This window comes from Pleurodeles waltl, chromosome 2_1, assembly GCF_031143425.1.
Source record: "Pleurodeles waltl isolate 20211129_DDA chromosome 2_1, aPleWal1.hap1.20221129, whole genome shotgun sequence".
Taxonomy (NCBI): domain Eukaryota; kingdom Metazoa; phylum Chordata; class Amphibia; order Caudata; family Salamandridae; genus Pleurodeles; species Pleurodeles waltl.
The window spans coordinates 754,270,831-754,293,613 of NC_090438.1; the positions used below are offsets into that span (position 1 = coordinate 754,270,831).

Genomic DNA, 22,783 nt, shown 5'->3' on the forward strand with positions numbered 1-22,783 from the left:
AGAGACCTGGAGAACGCAGAATTCAGGTATGTTTCCAACAGCCCCTCATTAGAGTCCTAGAAAATGGATGCCGTTGGTAAAAAGGTTTTCTCAGCCGGCGGCTTAGCTTTGAGATCAGTGAACGGTATCTGCCTGCTTGTCAGTTATACCCATGGTCAATGAGAGATGGCTACCATGGTTGTTCCACCTTAAGAACTAGAGCACCTTGAAAACCCTTTGCTGCAGTGTTGAGGGATGGCCGTGATGCCTCTCACTAGATATGGAGGCAGGCTTTGACACAGTGGATTTTGTAGCCAGACCCATGGGGTCGTCAACTCCCCTGAAGAGGCACTCTTTGCTTCAATCCACTGGATTCTCCACTAATGTAAAGGCAAGCCTAATGGATACACCATTTGACAGGGCGTCCGTCTTTGGGAACAGAGCTGACAAGGCCCTTGAGGGATTCAAGGTGGGAATGGGTACTACCCCACTGTCCATTTCCAACCATGGGTCTGTAGAGTTACAGGGGTTTTGGGGCTTTTTAAAATACTTGGTCAGCATTAGGCCTCCCAGCTTGTCCAGCTGCACAACCAGGTGCTGCACAATTGTAAAGGCAAAGGAAGGGGTTGTCAAACTGTAGCATTCCTCTTTCTGATAAGTTGGTTTACTTTTCTCTTGAAGAAGTGCATGCAGGCAATTGGGAGATGGGAATCCTCCTTTAGGCATGGAAGGACTTAACCGCAAACTAGTAGGTCTTACATATAGTACAAAGGGGGTATCTCCGACCATTTCAGAATGCTTCCTCACCACTTCTTCCCTAATCCCTTCAATTAGAGGATTAGCTCTAGATCCTGCTGCAGAATGGTATACAACAAACGACATTGTAGACTTGTATAGAAAATAACGATTTGATGACTATGTGGATGCAACCGCTCTCCAGGAGTGATACATTAATCACAAGTATATACAGTTTTAGCGTTTACTGACATGACCAGTAAATTGGAAAATAAACCATAAAAATGCACATAATTTTAGTTTATTCAGAAAATTAACAAGTAAAATCCTGAAGCATCTTGTGAAATAAAGTGCTCAGAATGTGAAGGGCCGCCCATGTGAATAAATAAGTGAGGGATGCATCAGATAAAAAGAGAAGACTTATGACTCTTGATACTTCGAATGATTTACTGAGATGGGGTAAAAAAAAAAGTCTATATAGCATCTGTGGTCGATGGTTCTTTTGACTTCTGGTCAGTGCAAGGTCATCATCGGGACAGAAGAATTTTGGATTGATCAATTAAATGTGTATTGGGACTCCTGAGTCTGGGTCCACATGGTTCTTAGCCCAGTAGGTCTGCTGGCTTCCTGCATCCTTCTGGCACATATGCACTCTGACACATGAGAGCTTTCCAGTGGTGTCTTCGCTGGCAGTGGTTTCAGCATGTGGGGATCTGTTGGATACCATTACAATCTCTTGCAGTATATCTGGATTGGAGAATGATGGTTGAGCATCTGTCACAACGGATGTCCTTTTACCCTTCTCCAGTAAGGACTACAGTTGTAAAAGATGCATCCACCCTTGGTTCGGGTTTTCACCTGGAGGAACTGGAGATCAGAAGCCTCTGTCCTGGCACTAGGCATACAGTCAAGTTTACTGCCTTTGCTGGGAAGGTAGCCTGTGGGCACTGTTTTATAGTTTTCCGGTGGACTAGGAGATTAGCTAAATATCTAAAAATCATGGTCCGATCGTTCCACAAGGAGGGTGCCAAAACAGGAAAGGTATGTTCTTTCTGGTATTTTTGAAGCAAGGAGTAGGAAACCAAAGCTGGAGCATAAGCTTTGTTATGGGCACATAGTTGAACTTTCTCTTAAAAGAAACGCCAGCCTGATTAAATTCCAGAACATTGCAAACTCCATTTAGATTGATGCACTTTTGTTCATGTACAAGGAACAGGCACAACTGTAGTGAACATGGAAGATATGGTCATATTTCCTTAGGCCCTGCATGAGATAAATATCTACACTGTATGCATTTCAATCTCTTTTCCTGTGATCTGTGCTACTGGTGTTCCCACACTAAGTGCACTGCCACCGCCTACCTAGAACATGATAAAAGTATTTAAAATAAATCCTCTGCCATGGATTTACTGCTCTGTTAGAAAGTCATGACTGAGGGTCATGACTGTGAGGGACCCTCTAACACAAGAACTTTGAAGTTGGTATTCACTTCCTCTTTTCCACCCTTTATTGGATCAGTAGTTGCAGCGCTGTAATTTATTTTCATCACATCGTTATTAAGACTGGTATTGCTATATTTCATTCTTGAAACCTTGTTGTACTCTACCTTCTTGCTTTCTTCTATTAGCTGAAGTTTGTCAACATCATTGTTGAGCTTCGTACCATCCCAATAATTATTGTACAGCGCTTTGGATAAAAGAATTGAATTCTAGAAAATATATGAGAAATAAAATTAAACCTCCTGGGATGTGGAGTAGAAGGGATCCATTTTTTCAAAACTGTTGAGTTGCAGAAAACAAGACGAAATGACAATAATTGGCCTCAATATTGATCCAACTATGCCAGTAGTGCCTTTTTCAAGGTTAGGGAGAATTCTATATCGTAACACTCTCATCAACATTTATAAAGGACAACTTTAGTTAGGTAAGACCTTTTTCGGCTGATGTTTTACAATATTTTTTAAAATATACAAGTTTCAATCTGTATGAAACTATGTATTTTTTATTAAAAGGACAATATGTAGGAGGCTGGCCTGGTTTGTAGTGGGTACCTTGGGTACGTACACCTTATACTAGGTCCAGTTATCACTTATTAGTGAAGTAGTAGTGTTCTAGCAGCTTAGACTGATAGAGGTAGCTATAGCAGAGCAGCTTAACCTGAACTAGGAGATATGCAAAGCGCATTCAATACCACTTATAGTTACACAGTACTTATACACAAGTAAAGACAATACTCAGTGTTACCAAAAATGAAGGTATTTATTTGGGGTGACACAGTACCAAAAATATCTTAGAGACAAAACTCCTTCTGTAGGTAAGTATTATACACAATATATACACTAGACAGCAAAATTAGACAGGTAAATAGTCCTGGAACAATGCAAACAGTAGGAAATCCTATAGAATACAATGATAGAAAATAGGTCTAGGGGCAACACAAACCATATTCTTAGAAAGCGGAATGTGAATCACAAATTCCCCCCTAGACAAGTGTAGTGTGTGCAGAATCACTGGGAGAGTAAGAATACAGTAAAGGTAAGTACATTACCCCCAACCCAGAGCCCAGAAAAGCAGGAGTAAAGTACTGCAAGTTTCCTTAGGACACATTACAGCTTGTTTTTGTGATTTTGCAGCAGCCAACCAAGTCTGCAAAGAACAACTGCTGGATTATTGGACCTGGTGACCTGTAAAAAAAAAAAAAAAAAAAAAAAAAGGGGGGGGGGGGTAACCAAGTCCAGAATTTGAAAGAAGTTCCAGGAAGGACAGGAGCCGGTTAGTTGAAGACTGCAGAAATGCACCCTAGGAAGATGCCAGCTGGTTCCTGCATGATGCAAAAGATGTGCCACGGCGTGAAGACCGTTGCAGATGAGATTTCGTGTTGGATGTCGCTTACAATCCTTGGCTATGACAAATGTAAGTTTTGCATCAAAATGCCGCTGGATGGACCCAGGAGGGACCTGGGGGCTTCAACTCTGTGTGAGGAGGAAGAGGAGGCTCTCAACACTTTAGAGAGCCCTCAGGATGCCAGCCAGCACCCCCAGGAGTAGTAGGATCCGGGTTCAAAGGAGGTGCAAAATGACGGTTGGTGCAGCACAACAAAAGAAGGTCCCATGCCGCTGGAGAACAACTCAGCAAGTTGAGCATCACAGGATGGAGTGCTGGGACCCGGGCCAGGCTATGCACAAAAAGGAAGTTTGCAAAGAGTGCACAGAGGCCTCAGGAGCCGAAGAAGGCGCAGTACACAGGGGTACTGTCGCTTTCGGGGAAGGCAAGGTCTTACCTCCTCCAAATTGCATCAGCAGGACCTCAGGACAGTCTATGTCAATGATGTCCACCCTCCGTGTCCTTAGGAGCACGCTCGTCGCTGTGAGAGGAGTCCCAGGGTACCGGTCGTCGTCTTGGAGGGTGCCTGCTTGGACCAGGGGAGTGACTCCATCACTCCACTAGAGATTTCTTCAGTCCTTCTGGTGCAGGATGAAGACAGGGAGTCCCCAGAGTGTGCACACTGTGGAAACTGTTGCAGTTGCTGACTTGAAGCTGAGGTTGCTGAAGAAAAGTGTCTCTTGTAGACACTTTGTTGCACTTACAGCGTTTCTTGGAACAGGCTGCGGTTGATCCGAGGTCAGAGGATGCTGTAGTTGTTGCAGAGGATTCCTGAAGGAAACTTGCAAGCAGAATCTGAATAGAACCCACAGGAGAGACCCTAAATAGCCCTGAGAGGGGGATTGGCTACCTTATCAGGTATGGACCTATCAGGAGGGGTATCTGACGTCACCTGCTGGCACTGGCCACTCACAGCCCTCCAGAGTGCTCCCAAACCTTGCAAAGCAAGATAGCTGAAGTCTGGGGCACACTGGAGGAGCTCTGGGTACCACCCCCGGGGTGGTGATGGACAGGGGAGTGGTCACTCCCCTTTCCTTTGTCGAATTTCGCGGCAGAGCAGGGAAGAAGGGGTCCCTGAACCGGTGTAGACTGGTTTATGCAAGGAGTGCACCCTCCAAAGCATTTCCAGAGGCTGGGGGAGGCTACCCCTCCCAGCCTGTAACACCTATTTCCAAAGGGAGAGGATGTAACACCCTGCTCTCAGAGGAAATGCTTTGTTCTGCCTTATTGGTACGGGGCTGCCCAGACCCAAGGAGGGCATAACCCTGTCTGTGAGGTGGCAGCAGCTGTAGCTGCAGTGCAAGCCTCAGAGAGCTGGTTTGGAAGTACTGGGGGGTCAATGGTGGAGCCCCCAGGATGCATGGAATTGGCTCCCCCATACCAGATTTGGAATGAGGGGGACTATTCCATGATCTTTGACATGTTACATGGCCATATTCGGAGTTACCATTGTGAAGCTACATATAGGTATTGACCTTTTATGTAGTGCATGCGTCTAATAGCGTCCCTGCACTCACAAAGTCCGGACAAATGGCCCTGAACTATGTGGGGGAACCATTGCTAGTGCAAGGGTTCCCTCACACTTAGTAACTTTGCACCTAACCTTCAGCAAGTGAAGGTTAGACATATAGGTGACTTATAAGTTACTTAGGTGCAGTGAAAATGGCTGTGAAATAATGTGTGCACTATTTCACGCAGGCTTCAGTGGCAGTTCTGTGTAAGGGTTTGTCTGAGCTCCCTATGGGTGGTAAAACTAATGCGGCAGCCCATATGGATCTCCTGGAACCCCAGTGCCTTGGGTACCTAGGTACCATATACTAGGGACTTATAATGGGGGGTCCAGTGTGCCAGTTGAAATTGGTAAATGAAGACACTGGCCTACACTGACAAATTTAAAAGCAAAGAGAGCATAAGCACTGAAGTTCTGATTAGCAGAGCCTCAGTGACACAGTTAGGCACTACACAGGCATACACATTAGGCCATAAACTATCAGCACTGGGGTCCTGACCAGCAGGATCCCAGTGAGACAGGCAAAAACATACTGACATACATGTGAAAAATGGGGGTAACATGCCAAGGAAGATGGTACTTTCCTACACAATAGAAATACAATATTTCCATCTGAGATGTAGAAGGAATTAGACTTTTCCATGTACTACATAACATAGAGTATGAAGACAAACAAGTTACATTGGCCGTAAGATATACACGGCTGCTAATTTTAGCAAATGTTGTGGAGCACAGGTTTCAACCTGCAATCAAGGGCCATAGAGAATCGAATGACTTGAGCAATTATTTTAGTATCTTGAGAAAGCCTATGACTTCTGGGTAGGGCAAAGCTAAATGAGGGTATGAGGCTGTTTCAATCCAGATAGGAGTGGAAGGGTACCAGTAGGATTAAAAACACTCTAACTGAGCTTCCACAACACCCATGATAATCTAATTGCACATAAGGAAGCTTTGTGCAGAGCTCAAAGATATTTGTGCTGGCAGCATTGGAACTAAACATGCCGGTGCAGAAGTCAGGAGCCTAAGGTCTAGACAACAATTCATCCTTTTAGCTAACTCTTTAATATTTGGGGAGGAGGTTTAAATGGGCCATCCTTTGCATGATGTCACAATAGCGCTGAAAACCCAAGCAGACATCAAGTATAGGGTCATTCTGTAATGTCTGTAGTTGGAGATATGTAAAGATAGTTTTTTCCCTCTAAATGGAAAAACCCCTTTTAGATCAAATATTTGTGTCGAGGCAGGTCAGACCACAAAATGGGTTGGCTGGCCTTCATGGTGAGAGTTGGCTTGGCAGACAATTCTGCTTTGGACTTGGAACAAATGGTAAAGCACAGTTCAGCTTTGTGGGTGCTGGCTGCAGCGAAAGTTCTTTTGGTCTTAGGGATACATTTGGTTGTGGTCTGCTGTACATTGGAAGTGATCTTCAGTCCCATATCGACACTAGAAAGTAAGATACTGCTCAGATGGTGAAGCTGGATTTAGGTGTACTCCAGTAAATGTTCAGTGAGGTGGTCCACTTTTTGATGTTAAAAGCAAACCTCCTAGTTTAATTGTGGGATTTCCAGCCCCTTGACTAACAAATAGAATGTTCACATCTTACCAGGCTAAGCCTAGCATCATTGAAGTACCGTGTATAGCACCTTCAGCCACCTTTGATACTGGCTCACTCTTCCTTGAGCAAAAAAACCCTTGTCTGCTCCCGAACTAAATTGCTACACTGCAAATGACCCGCACTCTTGAGCATGCAACCCGTAATTCAGAAACTCTTGCATTGGTGCCTTCGGGTTAAGCAACGATGGGATGAGCGAGGTGCTAGTTCTCAAAAGCACTAATAGGTACAAGGTAATCCTTTTGAACTAAGATGATTAAGAGTGTACTAAGGTCATTTTGGGATAACAGGATCTCTCCTAATTAGACTCTTTGAAAATGATTCCCTTCAAATGTAAACTTTGGGGTGAAGTTTCGGATTTTAATATGTGTGGCAGAATTGGATGTATGCCTTTTTTATTTGTTAGTGCCTTCTTTTTTTCTTGTTCATGTCTAATTAATGTTTGCTTGTTCTTAATTTCATTGGAATCAGAATGAAATATAGTTAGCGAAAATTGGTACTGAGTTTGTTTTCTTTACTGGTATTGTTGATTTATTTTTGCTATTGTAACAGACTGAAATATTGCTTTTGGCTTGATGTAATTTGTGTTACTAATTATTAAACTGTTCTGTTTTTAAAAGCGTACATACTGGCGTCAGGACTGCAAGTCATTAATAGTCACTGAAACCTTCTATGAGTGATGTTAGTGACACATCTGAGTCTTGTTGCCTATCTTAAGAAAATGTGTGCCTTCTGTGACCTGCTGCCATCTGATAGCTACGAGAAAGTTTCAGCACAGACTGAGCATCTTCGTCAGTAAGGAAGTAATGCATGTAGATGCTCACCAACTAGGAAGCAGGAGTGCATTGTTTATTATGCAATTTGTCTGTTGCCACATGTAATTCACTCGTGCACTTATGGAAAACGGGGTTTGAAATTCGTAACTTAATAGTCTACTCCAGTATTGCATTGATAACAACCTGGAACGTTAATTTTCTTCTATCTCGCCCTCCCTCTAGCCCCTTCTTGCTGAACTTGAAGTATAGCGGTGCAGAAGTTAGGATTTTTAAAGACGCATAGTAGCAGTGATACTCATTCTAAAAACCAAGCCAGGCGTGGCATTATTATCTAGTAGGAGTGAAAAAAAATCTACTTTCTAAAACAAAACTCCTGCAGGAAGTGTTTTAGTGACGGCTACCAGAATGAGAATTTATTGTTCAATTTATCGGTTATCCATTATCAAAGCATACACAATTGCAATTCTGGTGTTCTTGCTGTTGGGAAACAAGGAAATCGGACCCATTCCGAGATTGAAGTATTTATTTGGATAGGCCCTTGACTGAGACCAGTTTGACTGCAAATTACTGTAAAATATTTGTAGTTGTGGATGGGTTTCTCCCATCATTGGATTTTGACAAATTTATCAGAAACAGAATAAGTGAATCACTTAGCTACAGACTCAACACGCATATATAATGACTAATATGTTTTTTTTTTTCCTTTAGGTTCTTCCTGGATTATACATTGGAAACTTCAAAGGTATGTTTATATCACTTTTAAGATCTCTAGGAACTTTTGCTTTCTAGTTGACTTATATTATTCCACAGCTCATGTTTGTACCAGTCTAAATGCCAGCTGCCAAGTGTTATGAGCCACCACAAATCACCTCTCATTAGAAAAGAGAAAGTCTACAATTTACTAGGCTGTGGAGAAAATAATCTGGTTAAATAGCGTTGTTTATATGAATTATGGAACACTGCTCCATCTATTCTACTCATCCTTAGTGAAAATCTAAGCTCCCCAGGGACATCACAATTTCCTTTCATTTATTTTTGTTAGTAAAGAGAATTCAGTGATACTGGTGTCAGAATAGCAGCACAGATGTATTCCTTGTACGCGTTATTGGTTATAGGTGAGACTACAAATTTATTCAGTTCTTAACTCCAGGGGTATTGTTTAAAATTAGCTGCTAGTATGGATTACATAGTGTTTTGGCGTGGATGATTTTTCAATGATGTCTGCACTCTTTCCTTTGCTAATATTTTAGATGAGCATAACTTATTGCATGTTTTTTTGAACGGGAATAAACATGAAGGCAATTGTGGAATAAAGTTTTTGCATTTGTTTCTGGCTGGCTTAAAATATTTAATCAAGTCTACATGATCACAAGTTTAGAAAAGCTCTAAATAGGGAGCTCTAGTTATGTCACTGCTTTTAGGTGGAGAGGTGCTCCTTCTCGTGAAGACTGTATGTTGCACAGCCGCATCAAGAACAAATACATACATACAAAGATCATTGCTGTACATACTAGATTTTTCTATGTGCTTATCCCAATTCAGGATGGTGGGAAAGCATTCCTGGCTGAACGGAAACATTCTCAACACTGGTAGTGGAAAAGAGGTGGGGGTCAAAACCTAGTTCCTTGTGTGGCAACGCTTATGGTTCTGTTTTTGTCCTGTTGTACATCTCCTTGCACCTAAGGCTCTTGTTTTTCCATTTGTGATTCTTTGTCAAACAATTCTCGGTTTGTTTTTTAGATTTAATTGCCATTGAGCTTGCATTTTTTGCTTTTTATATATATTTGATTGTGTAGTTGAATATTTGGCAAGACATTTTTTTCTTTTTTGCTTGTTTAAAATACATGCATGTTTTTTTCCACTCGTAGGAGCAATCTTGTTGTGTACATCTTGATCAACTTTCCACAAGGTGCTGCTTTCATTGTGGTGCCCTGTCTGGTGCCTCCCTTCTGTTGATGTAGATCAGTGGTTCCCAACCTGTGGTCCGGGGACCCCTGGGGCTCCACAAAGCCTCCTCAGGTGGTTTGTGACTGCTGAGAAAATTAAATAATATTAACAGATTAGGTCACCAGCTTTCAGTAATGACTCAGTGGGGGGGTCCCTGGGTTCCAATAATGATTCAGTGTGGGTCCCCGGGTTCCAGTATTGATAAAGTAGGAGTCCACAGAAGTCTAAAGGTTGAGAACCACTGATGTAGACATTATGGAAAGTGGTTATTTGTCTATTTCACCCTTCTCACTATTCCACCAAAAAGAATGAAAAGATTAGGGAAGTGCAACCCTCAATTGACAAAGCAATTGAAAATGACATTCTGAATTTACCTATATCGGGGTATTTTGGCTACATAGCCTTAATGCCAACCAAATAAAGTAATTAGGGTTTTGGCAAAAAACAAGAGATTTGATCTGGACAAATTTAGAATATCATTTGGGTTGTAGAAAGAGTAGTTCTCCACTCAAGGCCTGGACGTTACTCAGTGTTTCCTGAGCAGGGATTTTGCACATACTAACAAATAAGACACAGATGCATATTTTCCAGTCCAATGAATAATGCATTCATTTAGTGACTTGAGCTATAAATTGTTTTTAACATTTGCTGCATTCATAACGACACGCCTTGCTCTGAATTCAATAACTGCAGATATTTTGTTTTACTTTGATGGCAGTAAAGAGATCACTCATATTAGTTATCTACCGTATGTGTTGTTGTTTTTGTTTTTAGACAGTTGTTTGCCTTTCCAATGAGGTGCCTTTTGCAAGGCTCTGAAAAGTAGTAATGGGGTACAGATCGCAGGAGAAGAACTATATTTCAAGAGACAGTAAATGAGCCACCCGTGAACTGGTGATAATGGGAAGTACTCCAGCATTGAATGCCGAGCTAGGAGCAGACCAGGTGAAGAGAGAAGAATGCTGTCCTAGATTTTAGTAATGTTTCCTTTCTGAGAACAACCAGTTGCTAAAGTTTGACATTTAAAGGTAACAGCTGGTTCATGAATGAGTACAGCCTCCTGGACGAATTAGAATTAAAAGGAGCCCTAATCTGGCAGATAAAGAAAACAGCTTCCTCTGGTTTTAATATGTTTCTCTACTTACACATAGGGGAGATACTAAACTTCACATGATGTGCCCCCGTCCAAGTTCATGCAGGTGAGTTAGCAGCTTTTCTGGTTGGAAAGTTGGGGAGGAAATCATGCCAGGAGTTTCCAAACAGTCAGCTCAAATTTGCAGCTGTGTCAGGTTTCATATGGAGGTGAACTGTCGATGGAGGCCCAGCCACCATGGTCAAATCTGAAGAGGAGCTAATAGTAATGGGAAACTTGATTGAGGTAGTCATCTGTCAACACCAACAGAGTGATACCCGTTGCATCTATTGGGTTGGAAGCCAAGACAATGGTTTGCTGAATGAGTAGCAATGAAAATGAATTAAATGAGTTTATGAGTTTCAAGGTTACAGATTGTCATGAAACGCCTAGTGCTGGGGTCTCCAACCTTTTCTATAGTAAATGATACTTCTGATCAGTGAAAATCCTCGTAAACTGCTAAAGGCTGAGCAACTCACATGTTGTTCCCAGAGTTCCCCCAACGCCCAGCTTCATTGGCTGATTGGCCTCTACAGAGAGAACTACACATTTAGTTTATGCAATGCACAATACGAAACCAGAAAACCTGGTATTATTCTGGGCTTCTATCTTTAACAAGTTGTGTGATTCTGACCTTTGCAGTCACCAGCTAAGTAGCCTGCAATCATACGAAATTATAGGGACCTGCAGAGCTATGTAAAGCTACCAGCATACCAAAAACCATAAACTGCATGTCTGTTTCTCACACCTGGTCATCCACCTGCTACTTCCTATTACATGATAAATGCACTTCGATGGTCATCATGCATGACATGGAAACACTTCCCACAAAGGAACACAAAACAACAACACCACCATTGCAACCACACACCCTACATGATGTAGCTTGCCAACCATGTAGGTAAGTGCTTCAGTGCCCAACAAAGAGGTAGTAAGCACTATATAAATGCTGCAATACAATTATTTTATTTTATTTTATTCCATCATGCCTGCCTTTTCTCATCAAACATGACAGCACTTTAAAATACTTGAGTTCATGGTGTGAACTGTGCAAAAATCTCCCCCTACAGGCTATGAAGTTGCTCCATGTAGTAATAAACTATGCCACTGGACTTTCCTCTTAGTTCATTAATGTAGCATTATCATCGGAGATGATGACACTTTCATGTTTAAAAACTATCACTTCTAAAAATGCCTCACTGCGGTGATGAAACTTTTCTGCATGTTGGAAAAATAAAAGTTGTGATTTTTTTTGTATTAGATACCATTTTTGTGTGACCTTTGTGTCACTATTTGCAATATTTTCATATCTGTGCTCGTGCAAGGAAAGGGTCGCGCACCTAAGCTGGTCTCATGTCTCAGTTTTCCTTGTTTATTGGCCTCATTTACAGAAGAAACATAGTCACTACAGGGGTGAGGTACCTTTTTCAAATGGGCTACATTTAAAGTGAGTGTTAAGCCTTATTTTTCACTGTATCATACAATTGATGCTTCATTTTAAATGACTCCCATTATTTCATTAAATGAATGGTGCGTTTTACAGGGATTTTTTTAAGATAAACAAAGCACCTCTTGCAAGTTCTCCCTATGCAGCCAACAGGAGCCAGGAAGCTATTTTATATTTCTCTCATTATTTCATTCAAATTTAATGAGAAGAAATGTAAAATGATTGCAATGTACTTTCCTTATTTAAATATAAAACAATCCCTGTGAAACGCTTCTTTATTGTAATGATTAAATTAAAACGGCGCTTCAAATGGATTTAAAAAAAATAAAATATCTCCTACATTTTAATGCCTCCAATAAATCATTTCAAAGACATCTTTTAATTTTTTTTTCAAAGTGTCTTTCTTCCACAAACCTTATGCCGACAGTTTGGTTGTTTCTGAGGTGCAGAGCTTTTCACCTCCTATGCTGAAGTTTGTAGAGACAACAGGACTCCAAGGCTGCTGTGCTGGCTGCAGAAGTCGTGCAAGAGTAAAGTGCTGTGCCAGGCAGAAAAAGGCAGGTGTTACCATTCCTCATAGGCAGTCTAACACTGCTCATGCCAGGCCGACGCCATCCGCTTTGTCCCCTCCCCTCTGCAGCTAAGCTTAATAGCCAATGGGAGCAGTTAGTTCATGTGATAGTGGGCAAGAACGAATAGAAGGCCAAAAAGGCCTAAAAATAAAATAACAATGACAGTGCAAAAGTGGGCTTCTGGGTGCAAGCTGTAGACAGGTTGTCGACCAGCTGAAGACTCCTGGCCTAGTGGTTGTCTACCAAAATATTGATGTTACCAAGATCTGAAGAATAGGAAAAGAGGGTAACTTGACTGGCTAGGGCAAGAAATTTGCTTCTGAGTTGAGAGGTCTGTGTCACGACCTGAACGCTTCTTACTGCTGTAATCTTCCAGTCTCTGGGCACCACCAGGTTTCTTGCTTGTTCTGGATTGACCATTGTATGGGCGACCCCTTCCAGTAGCCACGGTGCTGCTGATAATAGAACACCGAGCAGGCTCTAACCTCCAGAAGGAGTCTCAGAGGAAAAAACTCAAACTTGGGAAAACCTCCGATCAAGGAACTCCTGAAAAAGATAAAAAGAAAAGAAAAAGTAAGGCACAAAAAGTCTGCACCAAAAACTGCAGACAGGGAAGAGCGGGTGAAGTCCAAAATCACAGGATACAGGAGCGAGGAGCACAACCGGAACGGAAGTGTTTGCAACGCAAGGAACAGAAGACCAACTGTGCTTATATACTGACAAACAGGAAGTAATGAAGACACCATCTTGGATTGGGTAAAGCTGCATTAAAGTAAATGGTAAATTAGCCGTAGTATAAAAAGTAAGGAGCAAGGCATGCAGGGAAGGAAACACAGACTCTTGGGAAAGAGAAAGTATGGCCAAGAAGAAACAAAAAAGAAAAAGAGAAAAAAGAAGAAAAGAAGAACAACAGTAAAAAACAGGTAAGAAAAACTAGGGGGGTCAAAGTTGGGCACAGCGTGAAACAGAGCCCAAAGAGAAAGTTTCAGGTCGCGCTGCAGCCCAAAAAACAGGTCGTGACCTGAAAAGCGGCCCATGGCAGAAACAGCTGTCTGAGACGTGGACCACTGATCTGACCACGGGCCGCAAGTGGGACGCCACCAGTCTTCTCGGCGTCACAGTCTACATGCCAAGAGCCAAGATGAAAATATAGTCTAGAGAGATGGAGAGTAGCAGAAGACCAAGAGTTGAAACAAAGTATCCTGGTCATTGTCAGATAGCATGTGGAGTTCAGAGTCACGCCATTCAGCGAGAAGGACAAAAAATGTACATTTAGGCTTGGTGAGAACCTAAAAGGAAGATCTGAGGACTCTAGAGATGACAAACAACCTTTTGCCTACTTCAGATATACAGTGTTGAGTGTGAGTTCTTTTTTTTTTATAACACATTTTATTGCATTTATGATAGATCAAGATAAGAAGTACAAACATTGAGCTCAAAAATTCAGCAATAAAAATAAGTTGATTAGAGTCATTCCCTACCTGCTGTTTTTATTTTTCTTAGATATTTTTTAAATCGAAATGTCCCTTTTATCTGATATGGTTTGCCAGGCTTGTATTTTATTCTTTTACCTATAATGCGTTTTTACATAACTATAAGGTGCGATTTTCCATGAGGGAACTGCTTATGTGTAAATATTTCTCTTTTCTTTTTTTTCTCCTTTTCAATCTTTTATGACTTAAATTGTTTATCATGTAGCTTGCCGTTCCTTTTTTGTGTGATGCGCTTTTATGGTATTTATATTTACCGAAATAAAGCTAATGAATGAAGAAAATAAGTTGATTAGAGTCATTCACTGAATCTGAGATGGCAGCCATCGCTGCCGCTAAAGAAGGAATACTTTTTACAACCACAATCAACCATAATCTTAACAGTCAGACTTCTCATTCCACACCCACAGATTCTGCTGAACTTCTGTGGGATGCCCCTCGCACACCAATTTTCCAAGTGCTGCATAATGAATTCATCCCTCAAATTCACTTGTATGGATAGGGCCTGCTCATCTCTCCAGTGTCTAGATAGATCTCGCTTGGCCACCATGTATGCTGTCGCAAGAAGGGAGCGGACTGCTTGGGAACCTCCCATTCTCCCCCAGAGTCCATTATTACCAATAATATAATTTTGGGGTCGAGCTCCAGAGGGATACTTACCACCTGCCCCATGTGCCTGTTGACTGTCGCCCAGCATGCCTGCGCCCATGGACACATCCAGATAGTGTGGTAAATGGTACCTGTGGTGGAACCACAGCATAGATATGCTGGGTTGCGGGCCCCACCCATATGACAGAGCTGTTCAGGAGAACAATAAACACTATTCAAATATTTAAATTGAACAAAGCAAAGTTGCACTGATATCGCTAACATCCTTTGGCCATCATTGCCTCAACCCAGTCATGATCAACATCCTCCTCCCACCTGGACCTCTGTGCACCCAGGGGGTCGGACGCATTTGTTACCAAGGATTTGTAGAGTTGAGATATCCCACCCCTGCCCAGTCCATCGGTCACTAACTTGCATTCAAGCAGGTTGAATTTGGGAAGTGTTGTGAGGCTGTCTTTATAGCACTCTAGGGAGGGATGTAGGCTGAAGTCATCTCCTTCACGTGGAAGCTGCCAATTAGGTCCCACAGTTGAAATTCATCTAGTCCTGCTGTTTTGGTCAAACACATCCCATGCCACAAAGGGAATAGCTCCTGTGAGTGTACTGTGGCACAGCATATGGCGGAGTGCCAACTGCCAACAATTGATAGGGACCAGGGTTATTGGTGGGAGAGAGCACGAGGACCCCCAACCTTTCAGTAAGGAGAGCAAACCATGGGGCTGGAGAAGCGTGATTTCCAGCTTGTAAGCTGGGTCCCATCTGTCTGCCTGGAACCAGTCGTCGATATAGACGGGTGCCCGCTGAGCCCAGTCCAGGGTCATACGGGGAGTGGCGACACTTGACGAAGGACACTTTAGGGGTCTTCCCAGCCCAGGGAAATGTGGTGATGTGCAACTGCAGTTGGGTAAAGAACGAGGGTGGTATCACATAGGGGTAATGCTGCAGGACATATAGAAAGCAAGGAAGACCCACCATCTTAAATCAGGGCCCTCCAACAGCAACATCATGGAACACTTGATCATATCTCACTGCATTAAAGCTACCAAGGGGAGAATGCTAAGTTCCCATTATCGTGGCTGAGATAGGGCGACCAGCGTGCCCAAGTATCGGAAGCTATCACTTGTTATCTTCAGCTGAGGACCCATCCAAACTCTCAGCACTACTCCACGGACGGGTACTAGCATAGATTTGGACCAATTGACCGTTAGATCCAAGCCCATCCCGTAGACCTCTAGAATCTCCATGAGTCTTGAGTGTGCTGTGGGGCTTCTGGATGAAAAGGAGCATATCGTCCATGTACAGCATAACCCTATCTTTCTCTGCTCCCTTCCAGTCAAAGCTCCTGAGCCTGGCTTCGATTCGTATGAGCTTCGCCCTAGGTTCTATTACTAGAGCGAACACCAAGGGTAAGAGAGGGCAACCCTGGCCAGTGCCCCTCTCTACTGCAAAGTGTGTGGAAAGGGCTCCATTGACTCGAACCTGAGCCCACTGATCGATATAAAGGATCGACACCCACCAGCAGAACCAGGGACTGTACTTTATCTTGTGCAGGTTTACAAAAGGATGGGGTCTGGGCACTGTGTTGAATGCCCGCTCTATATCTACCAGGAATAGCATTGCATTGCCTCTCAGCTCACCTGACTGAGCCAGGGCCAAATGGAGCCACCGCAGGCATAAAGCTGTTCTGGTCTGCATGTACTATTGAGCGGACCACGGCTGCCAGGCAGGTGGCCAGGACCGTGGCCAGGATCTTCACTTCGAGATTGATGAAAGATATGGGTCAATAAGACCCGCAATCCTCTAGTGACTTCTGTGGTTTCAGGATGACCACGAAGATCGCTCCCCTCAGATCTTGTGTAAGTGTGCCACTGAAGAGTGTCCCCATATTTAGCGCCATCAGTTGAGGTATTAACAGAGGTGTGAACTGTTTATATAATTCAAGAGGGAATCAGTTGTGGCCAGGGCCCTTACCCGAGGGCATGGCTGATATCATGTGCTGAATTTCTTCAGCAGTGAACGGTTCATCAAAATCTGTGCACTCAGAGGTCGATAATTTTCTTACTGGGATATCGAGGATGAGGGGCAGTTTCAGTTCCCCAGTGTGTGTGGCGGGGGTCGGTCTGTATAGAGGTTCATCCACTCTATTTAGCGTGCCATGGAGGAGTACAAATCTCCCCAACTGGTCATTGTGCACCTCACAGACCACAACCCTCATGTGTAACCCAAATGATAGCCTCGAGAATAGCCGTGGCGGCCCAAGAAGGATCACTGGGTCCCCAGGAGGTGCATCTCTGGTTTAAAAAAACAACAACCATGGTTGTGTGCCATGTCCTGATGGCCCCTCGTTTGATCTTATTGTTGACACCATTAACATTCCATGTGACTATCCTGTATTCCCCTGCGTGACATGCATTGTCAGATACCACGGAGCTGGTAGTTATGTTATGCTCTTGCCAAAAGTGGACAAATGTGGACCCTGTTGTGAAGCTTGTTCAACTGAAAAATGAACATATGAACATTCCACTTCACCACCAGTGGTGCTGTAACAGGCAGCCACCGGTCCCCAAACATTCCATCCACCCTACACTTCCCCCCTTGAAGCATCTGTCACCCTAGAAACAAAAACATAACTCCACAACAACATTCAAACTGTCAGAGGGGTGAGGTCCCCCCCAGCCCAGTCTTACCTCTGTACTCGTGATCCGTCACTGGGCCCCTTGCGATTGCTGGGGTAGGATTGGGGGTCCCAGGCATGCCCCCTCAGCTGTGTTATTGAGGGTAGGCTTGTGGGGCCAGCTTAGGGCATCAGAAGCGTCAAATGTCCGGGTAGACACAGAGGGCACCACTCCTCTCTTTGCCAACCCCTGAGTTGTTTCCAACTGGCCGCAATCACCACTGCGGCCCAGGGCAGAAAGACCTCACAGCGCTGCGCACCAGCGGCCCTCCACGGCAGTGTCTGATGTGTGTGCGGGTCAGGGTGTCACTTGCGGCTCCCGCCGGAGTCCAGAGGATCGCCCTGCCGTGTCCAGTTCAATGTTGCAAGGCACCCAGTGGGGCAGTGCCTCTTAAGAGTCTTGCCGGCTTCAACAGTAGGTCTGCCTATTACCACTAGGCTTGCGGCATGGCCCAGCAGAAGCTGCTGCCGGCAGAAGCAATTGTTGGGCCCCGATCTGCAGAACCACTCGCCACTACTGGCCCCTAGGAGGAGGTCAACACCGTAGTTGTATTCATGTTTTCCGTGGGTAGGGGATAGGGGGTTCACGGACTCCATCGTGACCGCTAGCCAAGCACTGTTTGAGTTCTTAATGTGAAGATTCACATTTTCTTATTTGTAGTATTGCCTCAGGAGAGTAGTAAAGTATGGCATTACTTAGGTGGTCCACATCTTCCTGGTCCATCAGTGCATCCATCACACAATGTGGGCTTGCCTTTGATGCACCACCGGGCAGAATATATACAGAGTAGTGGTGATGTCAAGTGCCAAAAGAGGTGAATTGGTTAGGCAAGCACTAGCAGGGCTGAAGGAGCTGAAACAAGCAACCGTACTACTCCAGAGCAGAAAAGGCTTGAAACAAGTAATGGGAAAGAGTAGGGCAGAGACAAACCAAATGTATCTCCCAATTAAGACCTATTGCAAGGAACAGGAAAGGGGAGTAAGAGCAAACAGTAATAAAAAATAAAAAAAACATAAAGAGGTTAAGAATAAAATGAAGAGTGATCTCTGCACATGAGTAGTGGATACTATACATTGGCCAGCCTGCAGCTAGATGGACAACAGTGGTGCAAAAGATTGTAGACAAGGTGTGTGCAGTATTCACATTGTTTAACCACAAACTTAAAAAAATACAAGAAATGTAACTTTGTTGTTTTATCTAATGTGCTTATACTTTTAATTTCTAGAATTCCTGCCTGACCAGAAGTAAACCTGAACTATGTTTATTATGTCTGCTCCTTGATTCCATGCTCCAGTTCTGTAATTGCAGATTACACCGCAGGGGCTGCGGACCCTCTATTACTCCCCTGCAGGTGCATATTTACTTTCACGGACTGTTGAGACGAGGGATCAGCAAATACGAACACCCACAAAGCTGTATCTTTTTGGCTATTCCCAAAATGCCTAAATTGTTTAGACCCCCATTTCCATATTGAACTTTGGCCATAGTTTTTAAGACCATCTACCTTCTGACGTGTTTTTAGTCAAAGACCAATGCTCTGTAGGCACCCTTACACCTTGTTGACATGAATCATTTTGTTTTATTTGACTCACACAAAAAAAATGAATTTTTTTTTTTAAATAATTTGTACTTTGAGTTCTGCTTTCCTACTGCAAGAAGCTGGTGTCCTAGCTTGGTGTATGATGGCATCCTTTAACATCTTCTTTGTCTTGAAGGCCAAAAGAGTGAAAGGTGGATTAGTCACATTCAGATAGTCAATCTACAGTCCTTCATAACCACAGTCATGGCAGGATTTCAGCATAATCACTGACCATGTAATTGATTCCCATTTATATTGAGGTATCTGCCTACCTCCCTTCTCCTTAGAACCCAAGATCATCATCTGTGGTGTCCCTCAAGGTTCATCCCTCAGCCAATCTCTCTTCAACACCTACATGACACCTCTAGCCGACATTGTCAGAACCCACGACCTCAACATCGTATCCTATGCCAATGACACCCATCTCATCCTCTGTAGAACCCACCACCACGAAGATCAAATTTCCCAACTGCATGAAGAGCGTCGCCAAATGGATGAAGACCAGCTGTCTGAAGCTCAACAGTGACAAGACCGAATTGCTGATCTTTGGCAACAGCTCCTCTCTTTGGAACAACACCCGGTGGCCCGCCAAGCTTGGACACACCCCCACACCAACAGAAATTGCAACCTCTGCATCATCCTGGACAGCAAGCTCACCATGAAGTGACAGATGAGTGCAGTCTCCTCCTCCTTCCACACTCTCCCCATGCTCCGAAGAATCTTCAAATGGCTCTCTGTTGCATGATGAAAACCGTCACTCAAGCCCTAGTCACACGCTGGAGGGGCTACTGCATCACACTGTACGCAGGAACCACCACTGATCTCATGAGGAGACTACAGATGCTACAAAACTCCACGCCGAGACTCAACCTACCTAAACAGATCCATATCACCCCACACCTTAGGGTTCTCCACTGGCTCCCTGTCCAGAAAACATGCCAATTTAGAAAAGTGACACACACCTACAAAACCCTCCACCACCTAGGACCAGCGTACATCAACCTCCTCCTGAACTTCCACCAACATTCCAGAGGCCTTTACGCCCCACCGTTCAACCTCGCTGGCGAAATTCAGGAAGACCTGGCTCGTTGAGCCCTGCAACCAGAACCTGGATACCCTGACGGGTGATCAGTAGTGCTCTAAAAATAAATAATGATTGATTGATTGATATCCCATGTGGATATTCCAGAAAATATGCTTAGCTCTGGTTGGTGAAGCCTATTATTTATGTTTCAATTCTTTTTTTGAATTTCATTTCTGAAATGAAAACAAAGCTACATTTTATGCCCCTATATTAGTCCCCCAACCACTCTTAACAGTGGCAGTTGATTTTTTTTATTTTTTTTGGCAGATGTATGCCAGGACAGTCCTTGTGAACTACTCCTTTCACCAGGGCTTCGCTAAGAGCATAGCCATCTGTAGGGCTCTAAGGGATTGTTTTGCTTCACTACAGACCAAGAGGAAATACACAAACACTGAAAGGTGTTTATGAAATACGACACTCTTAGTGTGAGAATTGCATTTATTAAGGAACTCTGCAAGGTCCTTAGAAGAAAGTTAAGTGTACAACCAAAAGTGCACATTAAAAAATAATCACAACAATGAAATACTGAAAACATACGCTAAGGATGTTCTACTTCAGTCTATAAACAACAATTATATAGATATGTATGTATATATTCATACACTATGCAAAGCAGAAAATAAAGTTACAAATTAATCACCATGGGGCAAACTTGAATTTGCTTAATCTCTTTGCCAGCAACAGGTTCGTGAACCCAGTCGTGAAGAGAAAGAACTACCCTCCAGGGAATTTGCGACAGACACAGGCGTCCCCGTTCTGCCAGAGTTCAATCAACTTCCCGGTCAATCTGGTTTCAGTCTCTTATGTACCTCAAATAAGCCAGAGAGGAGAATTCTAGAAAACCCCTCCCATCCCGTGAATTGGTGTTCAAAATGCTGGCTACATCAGGTCAGTTTTGATAGAAACACGTTGAGACTGGCCAAGATCCCAAGGCGCTCTCCCAAAACTAAATTGTTCCCCGCCGTGCCATAAACATCATCCTAGTACATCCTTATCTCACTCTGACCCCCCCCATATTATGTTCTAGCCCTTGATGAGAAAGAGCACACAGATTGAAAACATGAGAGAAAAACACATTGCATAACATGTGCACTGAAAAATACCTGCATGGTGTTTAAAGCTAAGTTACGTACAAAATGGAGTCTGTAATCATAATAGAGCTGGTGGCCACCAATGTGACGGTATGCTGGTGGCTAAGTTAAGCACGAAATGGAGTCCGTGGTCAAATACAAATATCATTACAGGGATCTAGTGCATGTCCATGCTCTATTATCACAGTTACAGTTTAGCCCACATTACAAGGATACACAGTTTTGAGCCCAGTAATAGAGCATTTACTAAGCTGTCTGCTTCCTGAATTTCAGATTTGGCATCCTGCCAGGTAGGATGGTAACTGAGGATCCTTGGACTTTAGCATCAATTATCTTGTCTATAACATTCAAAATACTTTCCCAGAGCCTTGTCACCTTCGGGCAGTCCTGCAATATGTGTTGCATCTGACCAGTCTGGTTATGGAATATACCAGATTTAGTACTTCACCAAGTTATGATCAGTGAGGACCCATTCACACTCGTCTTCTGACCTAGACCATTCTAATAGGAAGCTCATGTGTCGCTTGATAATAGGTCTTAAAACTTAGGATCCCCAGCCCTCCCTTTGTTAGTGTCTGGTGCATTTGCTTTGCGGACATTCTTGATTTTTACTCCTGTTTATAAAATTTAGGCAGGCCTGTTGTAGCTGCCTCAGAACATCTGGGCCAAAGTTTAGGGGGTTTGCCTGGAAAACAAACTATACGCTAAGCAGCACATTCATCTCCATAGAGGCCTTTACATCCCTACCATGATGGAGAACCGGTTTACCAGATTTGTAGATCTATCTTTACTTATCTCACTAATGGCAGGAAGTTGGCATTATGAATTGCTCTCAAGGTGGGCGCAAGGTTTATTCTTAAGTATCTATTGCAGTTGCTAGAGATTTAGAAGAGGGAGTGTTCTTTCAGCCAGTGCATTTCATTAGAATATATGTTGAATCCAGCCACCTCAAATTTTGACACATTTTCCTTAAATCATGATTCCTTGGAGAAGGCATTTAGGTCCTCCAATCATGGACTGAGAGAGACCTTAAGGTTCAACAGTGAGCTCAAAACATCGGTGAAAAAAGAGAGCTCATCCTTAATGAAGCCTTCTCTTGCTCTCCTTTCCCCCATTACCTTCTTCAAAAAAGGCCAGTCCACTTTGTACAACCCTTTTCTGCATCAAAAGACACTTGCAGAACAGCGTCTTTATGTTTGTTAGCTGTGTTGATAAGATGTAAGAATTATCTTGTGTTGTATGCTACTCTTCTCATGAGGATAAATTCTGCCTGGTTTGGGTGAAATAGATCTTTTAGAGGGTGTTGCAGTCTTTTGACTATTATTTTTCTATGTACTTTATAGTCAATGTTGAGTAAGGAAATCAGCCTGTAAGATCCATTGTGTTCAGGGTGCGTTTCTTGTTTTTGGAAGAACCAACACCCTTTTCTCTATCATGAAAGGCATAACCACCACTCTTGCTACTACAACATTAAAGACTTTAGTAGTTAGCGGTAGCAGATTAGTCCCGAAGTTCATGTAGAAGCCCGGGGTAAACAAATCAGAGTCTGATCCCTTTGAAGAGCTAAGAAGCCCCGATGGCTGAAATGATTTTCTCTGCTGTTATGGAGACTTCCAAAGAATCAAACTGATCCATGTTTAAGTTGTCATTGCAGAGAGTTTTG

At 43.3% G+C, this 22,783-nt stretch overlaps 1 protein-coding gene across 2 annotated transcripts in view; it reads left to right on the forward strand.

The window, feature by feature from the left end:
* DUSP22 (dual specificity phosphatase 22) overlaps positions 1–22,783 on the forward strand; it is a 463,313-nt gene that overhangs the window by 100,690 nt on the left and 339,840 nt on the right. For both annotated transcript variants that reach the window (XM_069217750.1, XM_069217759.1), the window contains one exon: positions 8,203–8,236. In XM_069217750.1, coding sequence (XP_069073851.1) covers positions 8,203–8,236 — 34 coding nt within the window. The remainder of the gene's footprint in view (positions 1–8,202; positions 8,237–22,783) is intronic.